This window comes from Cynocephalus volans, chromosome 11 (genome assembly GCF_027409185.1).
Source record: "Cynocephalus volans isolate mCynVol1 chromosome 11, mCynVol1.pri, whole genome shotgun sequence".
NCBI classification, from domain to species: Eukaryota; Metazoa; Chordata; class Mammalia; order Dermoptera; family Cynocephalidae; genus Cynocephalus; species Cynocephalus volans.
This window is the reverse complement of record NC_084470.1, coordinates 64,300,799-64,313,305: the sequence shown is the minus strand read 5'-3', so window position 1 is coordinate 64,313,305 and position 12,507 is coordinate 64,300,799. Positions and strand designations below refer to the sequence as shown.

The window sequence follows — 12,507 nt, the reverse complement described above, 5'->3', positions numbered from 1 at the left end:
GGTGTTTGCTGTTTTGTCAATTAATACATGAGATCTTATGAGATTAAACATAATTAAAGTTGTTAACATTAATTCATTTATTTGGGCTTCACCAGGAAAGCAAATTGAATAGTATAGCCAAGCAGGAAACAGAATATTTAATCAGACTGGTAGCAACAGGCAGGGAGGATGGGCCCTGAAAGGAAGTTTTTCCAGTCTCTGATTCTAGAATCAGGCTTGGTTAAACACAATCCCTGGCTCTCATGTGCGAGAATCCATCTCAGCTTCTGCTCACAGTTAAACTTTTGTCTTGAACTTGTCCAGACTCAGAACTGTATGAATCAATGAGTAATTAATAAAAAGGGAGAGAGCCCCATACTCACAGGTCATTTTAAGCTACTCATTTAAGTATCAAATCAATTATATAATTCTATTTGTTGCTGCTGGGTTTTCATCCATAATAACTGATGAGTCAAGGAATTCCTTTTATCCAGATAATTAAGGAGAAAGAAGACTTAAGACTGTATTAAGCCAATATGTGGGATCATGTGCCCAAATTTACTAGATAATCAACAAAAACCTACTTCTTTAGTATCTGGTAGAAATAATATAAATCGGCAGGGTCACGGGTCTTCTGATTCTTAATGGAATCAAAGCTACTTTCACACTACAATATAACAAAGAAAACCAGGCTCCTCGAAACATCAGAGGTAAGCAGAAATGTTGTGATGAAGAATGGACAGGGCTGCCCTAAAATTTGCTCTTGACCGAGACTTCGCTGAATGAAGTAGGTTGCGTTGCCTTCTGGCCTTATCTTTCCCTTGCAGTCCAGAGCACGTGGACAGAGGTGGCTCGGTAGGCAAGATTCTAAAATGGCCCCCCAAATTTCTGCCTTCCGCGAGTACATGTCCTGTAAAACCCTCTCCCCTGGAGTGTGAGTAAGATGGGATATCATTCCCGTGATTACTAATTCATTGATTCTGAGTTAATTAAAAGAGATTATCCTGGGTGGGCCTGACCTAAGGGAAGAAGGCTTTGAGAGAAGGTGAAGCATCAGAGACACTCTTTTGCTGGCTGGACGACAGCAAACAGCATTGTGTCCCTGCCTACAGGAGCCACTGTGATGGCCTCTGGGATCTGGGAGCAGTCCCCAGTCAATGGCAAGCAAGAAAACAGGGATCTCAGCCCTACAACTGCAAGGAACCGAATTCTGCCAACAACCTGCATGAACTCGTAAGAGGAAGCTGAGCTGCGGATGAGATCTGCAGTGCAGCCTACACTTCTTTGCAGCCCTGTGAGCCCCTGAGCTGATGATTGGCTAACCTATGTGAGACTCTTGACCCATGGGAACCTGGAGATAATACATTTGCGCTGTTTGTGCTGCTAAGTTTGTGCTGATTTGTTACACAGAAATAGAGAATTAATACAGCTGCCCAGGCGATGCTGCCGCCCATCCCAAGAGTGTGTTGCTAGTTCTAGCTGGGATCACAACTCCTCACACACCAATTTGTGGCCCTCTTTTCTGTGTCTGGGATGATCCTTCTACATGGAGGACATAGCTCCCGGAAGCTACCAAGAGACAGGAAGACAGGAAGCAGACGCTAACCCCTAGATCTACCACATCGACCTAGGATGACACAAACAATTCAAGGTACAGTACCCTATGACAAGAAAGAAAAATTAAGAATCAATTCCCTCTGAATGCAGGGAAGACTTTTTCTCTCCAGTGTTTTATGATTGCTTTGCTCATACTTAACTCAGGAGTAAATTTTTTTTAGTAACTTGCTTTAAAGTCTTTCCTTTAAAGCCTTTTCTTTTTTAAAGTCTTTCTATACATTTACATATTCACAGAAGGGACAACTTTCTTTTTACACTTACAATTCATTGGTTTAAATAATATTTAATTAATTTATACAATTTTGATAAAATTACAACTGGCATCAATAGGTTTGGGAATGAAGACAACTGACTTCTAGTAAGCTTGCAACTCAAGTACAGACCAGACATCCAGGGAGCTGTGGGCCAAAAGCACAAACTGGTACAAAGAGAGGACAGTAAGACAGTTAAGTGACAGTGTGTTAAGAGGGCTGCTACAAGTTTCCCTCTTCTTGGGCAATTCAGCTAGAGTTCATCTCCGTAAGGCTGGAAGGGTTGCGGGAGGGATGTGGGGAGATCTGCCCGGCTAGTGCAGCACCATCCCCAGTCTTTCCTGGGGACACTGACCCCAGGCACCAACCCTCAGACATTAGTGCTCGGCCCACAACACGTTATTATAGCAAAATGAATTCCAAAGAATTGAAGTGTACCTGTAGACAAACAGTGCTTCCAAGGTACTCATCACACTTAGATACCAAATTCTATCATCAAAAAGGTGTGAGCTATGTCATAGTTACTATATGAGAAACGGCTCAAAGAAAGAATACTTTTTAAAAAAACTTCCTGCAGCCAAGGAGATACATTCACACTGGATCTCCTGAAGTTGGGAAATGATGACAGTAGTATTTATTGGCTTTCTCACCACGCACAGACATTTAATCCTTAGAGTCAACCCTGAAGGCAGGTTTTATCCCCATTTTATAAATGAGGAAAAGAACATCAAAGAGGCTAAGTAACTTGCTTAAGTTCACAGAGCTAGTACGGAATAGACATGCAATTCAAACCTAGGCAGTTGTTCTAACTCTAAATTCAATACCCTCAGCTAATAAACTAAGGTAGACTATAATATGTATAAATGTAAAAAAAAAAAAAAAATCCAGAGCTACCAACCCCATTAGAACATCAGGTTATTAAAATGGGGTCAATCACCAGTCCCAATGCCAAGTGGGTCACATTAGGAAAATGCTGGCTTGGGGCTGTCCTGGATGTGTCAGGATAGTCATAAACTCAAAATTGCAGACCTCCTCTTCATCTTCTGGGTGGTTCCAAAGTTGGTGGGCTCATCTCAGAATTTAGATTCTACAGATAAGTTCAGCATGGGAGTCCTATTTTGACCTCTTACAAATGACAGTGGGTTTTTGTCCTTGCCCTGGCAGAATCCAGGCCCAGATGAGACGTTTGAAGAGACTTGCTGCTCTCTGGTCAGAGGTGCCTGTTGGAGCACAGTTGCCTTCTCCTCACCCAACAGGCCTAGTAAGGAGAAGGACGGAATCCCCAATGTCCTCATTGGCCCAAAAGTTCCTCAGAACATTCTACCGGGGGATTTAATTATCAGGACTATTTGCAAAGATACAACAACAGAAGCTTGGAAAGCACAGTGACAATGCTGAGCTATCACTGCAGGGATAGCCAGATTGTGGGGGTTTAGTTTTATGTACTTGAAAGGGTTCTTGAAGGGGTGGAATAAATGAGCCTCGTCATTTCAGCATACCAATTTTACTCACTACTGAGTCACTTAAATCATTATTTTATTTAAAAGTAAGCAAAGATGATTGTGGTACAGAATGTAAATTTCACTTAAGTGTTTAAGATAAAGCATAAGACTTCGGAGACATTTCCTTTGCAACTGCATTCCCAGATCTATCCACCTTGCTTCTGCTCTCAAGAGTTCTTTAGTAGAAAAGTATGAGTAGCAATGGGTTCTCCTGCTCTTTGAACTGCCCCTATATACATGAACATATGTATGTGTGTTTAGGTAGGTTTTAATATTGTGTATTAATTACTACCAAATCAAATGTTAATTCATCTGTTTGAGATTTGCTTATCTATTTATTATCAGTAAGGACATGTGGATTTCTGTTTTATTCAACAGGTTATGATCCAATACTGTCATTCTTCATTTTGAGGCTCAAACTGTCCCAGATTTGACCAATGACAGCCCCTTCTACTGATTCCTGTGTCCTTTTGACATAACTGCATTATTGTTTTGAGCATTTCCTTAGTTTCTGGCACAAAATATTCCAGGTTTCTTTTTTTTGGGGGGGGTGGAGGTGGGGTTCCTTTCCTGCCCAGCCCTGGAATTAGCAATTTCTCTTCCCTGGTTCCTTTTAGGGGGAGTGGTTTTAAGAAGCCAGGATCTGGGTACTGGATGGGTTCATTGCTACTTGGGTGCCATTGCTTCTAGGCCCTTCCAAAGGACAGAGTTGGGATTTCATTCTGATACTTTCGATCCAGTCTAATCCCATAGATATCTGCCTTGTCTTCACTCGTTTTACACATTTGTTCAATCCCAACATTTTCACAAAATAGATTCGGAATTGCTGCGCCCATATTATTACAAATAACATCAAAAGGAGTTTAAAATGTACCTGCAGTTCTATTTTTCCTACATCAATTTAACGGTAGATAGTGGAAGTACAAGGGTACTTCAAAAGGTTCAAGGAAAAATAGAACTCAAAGACAATATAAATCTTTCCATGAACTTTTTGAAGTACCCTTTTATTGTGTTCAAAATTTACTATTGTATATTACTACTATATCAAAGGTTAGTTCAAAAGGTTAGTTCTTTGTTTTTCTTTCTTTCTGGGTAATTTTGCCATTCATTTGACATTTAGATGGATTTGCTTGGCTCTGTTTGCATTCGCTTTTAGTTTTTCTCCTATTCTTGCTGATTTAATCTTAATTTTTGAATACACAGAATATTAGCATGCTTTCAGAAGTCAAAAGTATGCAAAAAGGAATAGACAGAGATGTCACTTCCTCCCCAATCCCTTCTCCCCTGTACTCCCACCCGCATCTTATACGTCACCAATTCTATTGCTTCTGACTTATTCTATTTCTTTTTGTAAAAAAAACAGATACACACATATATATATCTTCCTGTTCACTCTTCTTTCTTACACAAAACATAGCATGCTATATCTATTCTTGCATTTTGTTCATTTTACTTATTCGCAAGTATATCCTGACAATCATTCCATATCAACCAGTAGATATCATCCTCATTCTTGTTTTTTAATATTGACTCCATTAGAGTATGAGTATATACCATAGCTTATCCGAACAATCTCTTATGTTTGAGCATCTAGAGAACTCTAATATTTTGAAATCATAAGCAATTCTGCAATAAACAAACATGTGCATATATAGTTTTATATTGTTAGAGGCTCATCCTCAAGGTTAATACCTGGAAGTGTAATTGCTGGGTGAAAGGGTAAATGCAAATTCCCCTTCGTAGGGATCGCTCTATTTTGCATTCCTGTAAGCAATATTCATATATGAGAGTGTCTGTCCCTTTTCCCACAGCCTCACCAACAGAGTGTATGATTACACTTCTAATTTTTACCACTGATGGGTGAAAAATGGTATTTTGCTCTAGTTTAATTTGCAATTTTATCACGAGTGAAGTTGTACATCTTTCCATATGAATAAAAAACATTTTCATTATTTTTTGTGAATTGTCTGATCATGTGTTTTATTCATTTTTTCTATAGGAATTTTGGGGTTTTCCCTCAATTTTTGAAAGTTCTTTATATATTAGGATTATTAATTCTTTATGTACTATATGTTGCAAATATTTTCTCCCATTTTATCATTTACCTTTTGACTTTGCTTATTGTGTTTTTTGACATGCAAAAGTTGTTTTTGTGGTTTGTTTTGTTATCATTTTAAGTGGTCAAACTTAATCTTTCTCTTTATTGCCTCTGGATGCTGCGGTTATTGTTTGAAAGCCTTTCCTTAAATCCAGGTCATAGAGGAATTCACTCAGGTTTTTTTTCTAGTGCTTGTTTGGTTTCATTTTTTACAGTTTAGATCTCTGATCCAATTGTATTTCTTTCTTGGGTATGATGTGAAGACTAGAACTAATTTTATTTTTTCCTAAATGGCTATCTAGTTTTCACAAAAGCAGTTATTCCAACGTCTATCCTAGCCCCACCGATCAGAGATGCCACCTTTGTCATATACTAAATCCCCATATATACTTGGATCTGTGTTTGGACCTTCTGTTCTTCTGATCTCTGTGTATCCAGGGGCTAGTACCATAATGTCTTAATTATAGAGTCTCTGTCTTATATTTTTCATATTGATGAAACAAATAAAATGGGTGATCACTCTGACTATGTAAGGGTTGTACACAAAACCACTGGATGACTTGGTCACCTCAATACCGGCTAGCCACATTACTCCTCATCGCTCCTGTTTTTCCTACCTTCCTCAACCACATGTAAGAAGTGGGGATGAAGCTAACACCATTGCTGCTACTGCTATTATTGTTAATGCAGTGCCAATGTAAACAGGGCAGCTGAGTTATTTTGTTTCCATGAATCAAAACCAAACTGGGGTCAGACTGTAAAACCAATAAAAGCTCAGGGTCTTCCCTGCAATCAGAGAGGGTTTTTCAACTCCATATCCGTCATTATTCTAGATGACTTTTCCTGGAAAGGAGTATCCCTTTGTGACCAGGAGATACATTCATATTTCTATGTCCCCCTGTGTACTTTAAGGCTGAGGCAGGAGCAAGCTGTTGTGGCCTGGCCTGTGACACGATGCCCCCCAAAATGGGTTCCCATGTGCTGTTCTTGCCCTGCATTTGCCTGAAGCTGCCAGAAACACAGCAGGAATGAGAGCACTGGGAGAGAAAAGCCGGCCCATGACAGCTAGTGAGATCACTCCCGAGGACAGTTGTGTCTGGGTTACAGTGATTAATGGGATGCTAATCCCGAAAAAAAATGATGGGAGAGAGACCCTGTGAGAACATTTACAATCAATAAATGAAAAACACCACTCCCATCAGGCTCATTATCACTATGAAAAATCACTGTGAAATTACACAAGAAACCCAGCGCCGTTGAGCCATTACTTGATGATTGGCGAAGCCCCGCCTTTTAAGCTAATTCAGCATCAGAGTTTCCTGCCTGGAATTCAGCTCTAGAATGAGCCCATGGCCACAGTTCAAACAACAATCCAGTGCCTACAGAACCACCATTCAAGCATATTCTCACTTGTCCATGGAAAGAAAATGTGACCGTAGCCTCCACGGTGGCTCCAATTCATATTAGAGCTGAGCTTTGGTCACTTTCCCAACTGAGACTCAGAATTCATCACCAGACCTGGACCTCCCACGTGGCGAGGACTGAATCTAAGAACATGTTTATAATCTTTGCTACACTGACAGAATTTGAACACATGTGGAAAGGGGGGTGGGGAGGAACTAGAGAAAACATAAGCAAAAGGTGAGTTTTCTGTGCTGACCGGACACCTTCCAGAAGTGCATGTCACATTCTCTGCATTATGATTTTTCATTAACCTTGCTTGTCAAGGTGACCAACACAAAGTGTACATACAACCAAGGAAAATGTCATTGAACACCATAATTGAGGAAGAGTGATACAATACTGTTCTGGTGTTAACACAGGAAAACTCCCACGTTGCGGGATGAGCCTCCTTCCCAGGGGGCCCATGGACTCACGGTGCTGTCGATGTAAGCTTCAGTCCACACCACATCATGCTCCTGGTCAATGACTTTGGGCCGGCTGAGCACGTGGAGGTATTCCATTACATTTTCCTGCACATCAGCCAAGGTGGAGATCTGGGTGAAAAATCCTGCCAAAACCCAAGGGAGGACCCAGGTTAGTAACAGACAGAAAGACCTGTAATTTAGGAGCATGCCTATACCATGCCTTCTTGCTCTCTAGCTTATTTCTTTCTTTTTTTCCTTTTTAGACTCTAGACCTCCTCTCCACTACCACCCATTTCATGAGTAATATGTCCGTGTTAGAAAATATAGTCAAGCAAAAGGAATAAAATTAAAATCAACCATAAACCCACCTCCCAGAGGAAGTTCCCTTTGAAAAATATCCTCCCAGACTATATATATATATATATATATATATATATATATATATATATATATACACACACACACTTATCTTCCCCAGAAGAAATGGGAGTCCTCTCAACATGCCATTTTGTAACCTTTTTTTTTTCACTTTAGTGAGTTTATTTCCAAGGAGAAAGCTACAAACCATAAAAATTAAAGGCTATTCCATTTTTATAATTATAACAATAATGGTTATAATTAATTCTTGAGTTCTTACTAAGTGCCACAAAATTTGCTCAATATTTGATAAGTTCTGTCACATTTATTCTTGACAACATGATGAAGTGGGGATTACTGTCCCCATTTTAAAGATAAGATGACTGAAGCAGACTGAGGACATGTGTTTTGCCCATGTTCTCACAAGCAAGTGGCAAATACAGAAGGTAAACCCAGACTTACAAGTCTCTTGATCTGTGCCTTTTACGTCTATGTGAATTTGCCCTTTGTGTGTTTGAGGCTGAAATTCCAGCTCAAACCCTGATGTGGTTACCAGACCTGCCTTTTGAATATGCTGAGTAGACATGGTTTCTAAGTAACAGAACAAGTTCTCAACATGCTATTGTCTTGTGGATGGGGATATCACTTTGGTCTTGAGTTTCAGGGCACTGCTATGTTTCTCTTCAGCTTGGGGTCCTGCTGGCTTTACTGTAGGTTAGGAGATGTTAGAAGGGAATAGGGTGGACTGACACAGGGCCGGATACCTGGGAGGATGCCCTTCATTCAGGCATTTATGGAAGGCTTCGTTGATGCCTAGAACTGGAGGAGCAAGGATTAACAATTGAGCAAGACTCCTCCCCTCCAGGAGCCTGGCAGACCTGAATTAAACAGACAAATCTCAGAATAGTACAATCAATATTAAGCTAAAGCACAGAGCAGGGACAGCCAATCAAACTTGGATACCCTGGGCAAGGGTCAGTGCAGCTGAAACCCGAAGAATGAGGACCAATTAGCTAGAGGAAGAGAGATTAAAGAGTGTGTCCAACAAATAAAGAAGTGTAAGTAAAGGCCCAAGATCAAAGACAATCAGATCCCTTCTAGGAACTGAAAATAGCTCAGAATGGCAGGAGTTAAGCATTGTGGGAGACAGGGTGGTATAAGATCAGAGAGATGAGCAACGAAACTGTCACATCAGAACTTGGGAAAGAGTATAGACTTTATCCTAAAGGCAGATAATCATAGAAGGATTTTAAATAGGGGGACACTGTATGAACACAGATTCGTGTTTCCTTCCCATGCCTCTAAATAAAGACCCTAAGCTCATACCAGCTCCTACCAGCAAACAAATCAGAGACGGTATGTGTGCCTCTGAAGTCAGATCCATCGCAGTACTTGCTACAGCATTTATAGTCTCTCAGTGTCTAAAAAAGGGCTCAGAGTAAGGAAACACCAGCCCTTCTGTTGTCCAGAAAGGATCGGGACCCTCCCAGAGTATTTCCAAACAAAGGTCAGCTGGTTTGAATTTGGTGTGCCAACCCCAAACCAGGTTGAGACCATGTGGCTTCTGGGTTCTTGATGACAGCTCTTCACAGTGCTAATTAACATGCGTTGTCACTCCTGCCTGCCCCACCCTCCTGGCCAGGGCCCCAGCTTCACCCATTCCAGAGGAAACAGGGCCCCAAAAGAATAGGTTGTGAGTACCTATTGTAGCTTAAGACTCAGGAGCAGGGCATACATGCACCCCTCAGAGGTCAGGCATCACAATAGGGAGACCTATTTGGGATACTGCTCTCACAAGGCTCCCAAGTGGTCCCTCTAGAAGCATGGTGGGAAAGACAGGTTTTAAAGAGGATTTCTAGAGGATGGGGATATGCCCCACCCATACTTATCATGTCTCCATGCACAGTGGCTGAAGTCTGTGCTTGAATGAGAAAGAAAATATTTCATTTCTTCTTTAGTAGGCTAACCTTGGGCTTGGCACAGAGGATGAGCTAAGGGGGGTGTTAGTATGTTGGTAAGAGGAGGAGACGGTTTGCCGGTTTTGGACCTTTAGGGGACATGGATGAGTATTTCCCAGCACTGGACAAATCCTATGTTTGGACTCCAGTGCCAAGGGACACTTGACGACATCTCTAAGGAGTTTTCCTTGGCTTTCTGTATTTTCACATCTAATCCTCAAAGCCAACAGTAAAACTCTGATTTGGGTTTTCCAAAACAGGGTCAAGAGAAGAAAGGAGATGAATAGAAGCAGGAGGATGGAGAGACAGGTCATTAGCATAGAGAGGAAATGGCAAGGAAAACCACCACACATTTGGAAGGGGATTGAGCTGAGAAATCATCCTCACTTTGTCTTGTTTATCATAACCAAAGTTCTGAAAAGTTACAAAAAGCTGACTTCTTTCCAGAGCTACAGCCCCATAGCCAACTGCGTATCTGACACCCCCAAAGGGATGACTATCAGGATTCTCAGACTGAACTCATCCAAAGCCCACTCCTGATTTCCCTCCCCGTGTCCTTTCCTTCCTGATTGGTCTTCCCCCTCTCAACAAATGGCATCACTGTCCAGTTATGCCAAAAACAGAAGAATTATCCTTGACATCCATCATTTCCTCACCCCGCCCCACACCTAATCCACCAGCATGATCTTCTGGCTCTATGTCTAAAACAAATCTGGAACTCATTGCCCATCTCCACTGTCTCCAGCTTACCCCAAGGCTCCATCGTCTCCCACAAATCCCTCTCTTCCTTTTCTAGGCACCTTGCAATGGTCAGAGGTGGTCTAAGAGTAAAGAGCAGAGATCATCACCTCTCTGGGAAAATTCCTACAATAGCTTCTATTTAGAACTAGAATAAAATCCAAATGTCTAATGCGTTGTCCTGTGCAATGGACCGAATGTCCTCCAAACTCACTGAAGCTTCCACTGTAACTGTTGAGGGTGAAAAATCCTATTATTGTAATTAAAAGGTGGGGCCTTGAACAGGTGATTAGATTCTGAGGACCATGCCTAATGAATGGATTAATAATGGTGGTCATGGGTGTGGTTCCAAGAGCTTTAAAAGGAGAGCACGTGAGAGTTTCTCTCTCTCTGTGCTCTGCCGTCTGCCATATGAGACCCTGCATCACTGAAATCACCACCAAAGAACACCCTCACCATAAATGTTCCCTGCACTTTGGACTTTCCAGCCTCCAAAACTGTAAGCAATAAATTTTGTTTTCTTTGCAAGTTATCCAGCTCTAGGTATTTTGTTATAAGCAACAGAAACAAACTAATACACCCTGACCTTCAAGACCCTTCCTCAATTGGCCCCCGCCTCCCTGGGTGACCTCATTCTGTCCCTTTCCCCCCACTCAGTGTCTCAGCTCACTGGCCTTCTTTCTCCCCCTCTCACGTGCCAAGCTCATTTACTGCCTTAGGGCCTTTGCACTTGCTGCACCCTCTGCCTGGAACACCCTTTACCCAGGTTATCCATGGATGGCTCCTTTTTGTCCTTCAGGCTTCAGCTCAGAGAGGCCATCCTGTCTGAACCCACTCTCTTGTACTTCGCCCTGCTTCAGCTTCTTTGGAAGACTCATCCAACACTGGATTCTGACATGCCTGTTTACTGTGTTCTCTTTCACTGGAATATTAGCTCTGTAGGATGTTACAAAAAGCTGGTGCCCATTTTGTTGGGAGCGGCATTCCCAGAATGGGGAGCTCACCGTGCGGGAGCCATTAGTAATACAGGAACATTCCTGAGGTCTCCTGGGATTCACCTTGCCTTTTTGCACTTGAGTGTCATGACAGCTCAACTGCGCGCACATTGTACAGGGGAGGAAACAGAAGCTCAGAGAGTCAGCGATTTATTCTGGGGCAATTCAAATCCAGGTTCATTCAATTCCAAAGAGTTTTCTCTCAACCGCTGAAGACACTGCCTCTGCCATGATGGGGAAGGACAGGCCAGCTGCTCAGCTCTGCTCCTTCAGGAGCACACCTCTGATGGGCTATCTGTGCATTACAGCTGAAAAAGGTGAGGGTGGGGATGTGGAAATATGGGATTGCCCTCTGTCGTTCCTGGCAATCTGTGATAATTAGCACCAAAGGTCTACTCAAAACCCAGGATGCAGTTCCAACCTACACTTCACTATGTAGACCAGGAATGCAGATGTATAAAAGGTAAGAAAAACTGAAATTATAAAAATAACACTAATGGCATACGTGCTAAGCTCACGCAAATTTGATCCCAACCTATTAAAATTTAAAACTTTTCTGAAAGAGTCTTGCTTTGTTTTCGAATGTTTTCATATAAGTTTTCGTTCACCAGTGTATGGATTTAGTTAACAAATGATGGATAATAGGAAGTCACTACGGGCTGGGATCTTCGGCTGTAGTTACAGACGCTTCCCTTGCTCCCCTCTGTACTCTCTGTATTCTCCAAGCTGGCCACGTTCCCTCCTTTTTTTTTTTTTTTTTTTTCTGTTAAATTCTAGCTCTTGAATGTTTATTCTCTTCTTTAATGTAACTTTTTGGACTTCATATATCATGTACAAAAACAGAATCAGCAATCATTCGGTAATTACCAAGGAGTAATTAATGCTGAAATTAGCCACCTATTACAAATGGTCTGCTCATTTTTCTACATAACATCAATTTATTTACCTTATTCCCTTGCAGAGCTCCTTCTGTGAACTCAGGGTTACAACGACTCAGTGTGATAAACCATATGCAGCCTGATGCTTTGAACTCCTGAGATTTTACCTCGTTCACTTTGTTATTTCTTGAGTCCTTTGTCTCAAAGCTGCCTTGATGTGAGATGCTCCATCAGCACATCACTCGATACAGCTTTGCAATGACACC

General features: G+C 41.6%; 1 protein-coding gene across 2 annotated transcripts in view; it reads right to left on the bottom strand.

The window, feature by feature from the left end:
• The window catches only part of CACNA2D3 (calcium voltage-gated channel auxiliary subunit alpha2delta 3), an 828,419-nt gene that overhangs the window by 285,416 nt on the left and 530,496 nt on the right, over window positions 1–12,507 (bottom strand). For both annotated transcript variants that reach the window (XM_063114014.1, XM_063114015.1), the window contains exon 13: window positions 7,325–7,458. In XM_063114014.1, the coding sequence (XP_062970084.1) occupies window positions 7,325–7,458 (134 nt within the window). The remainder of the gene's footprint in view (window positions 1–7,324; window positions 7,459–12,507) is intronic.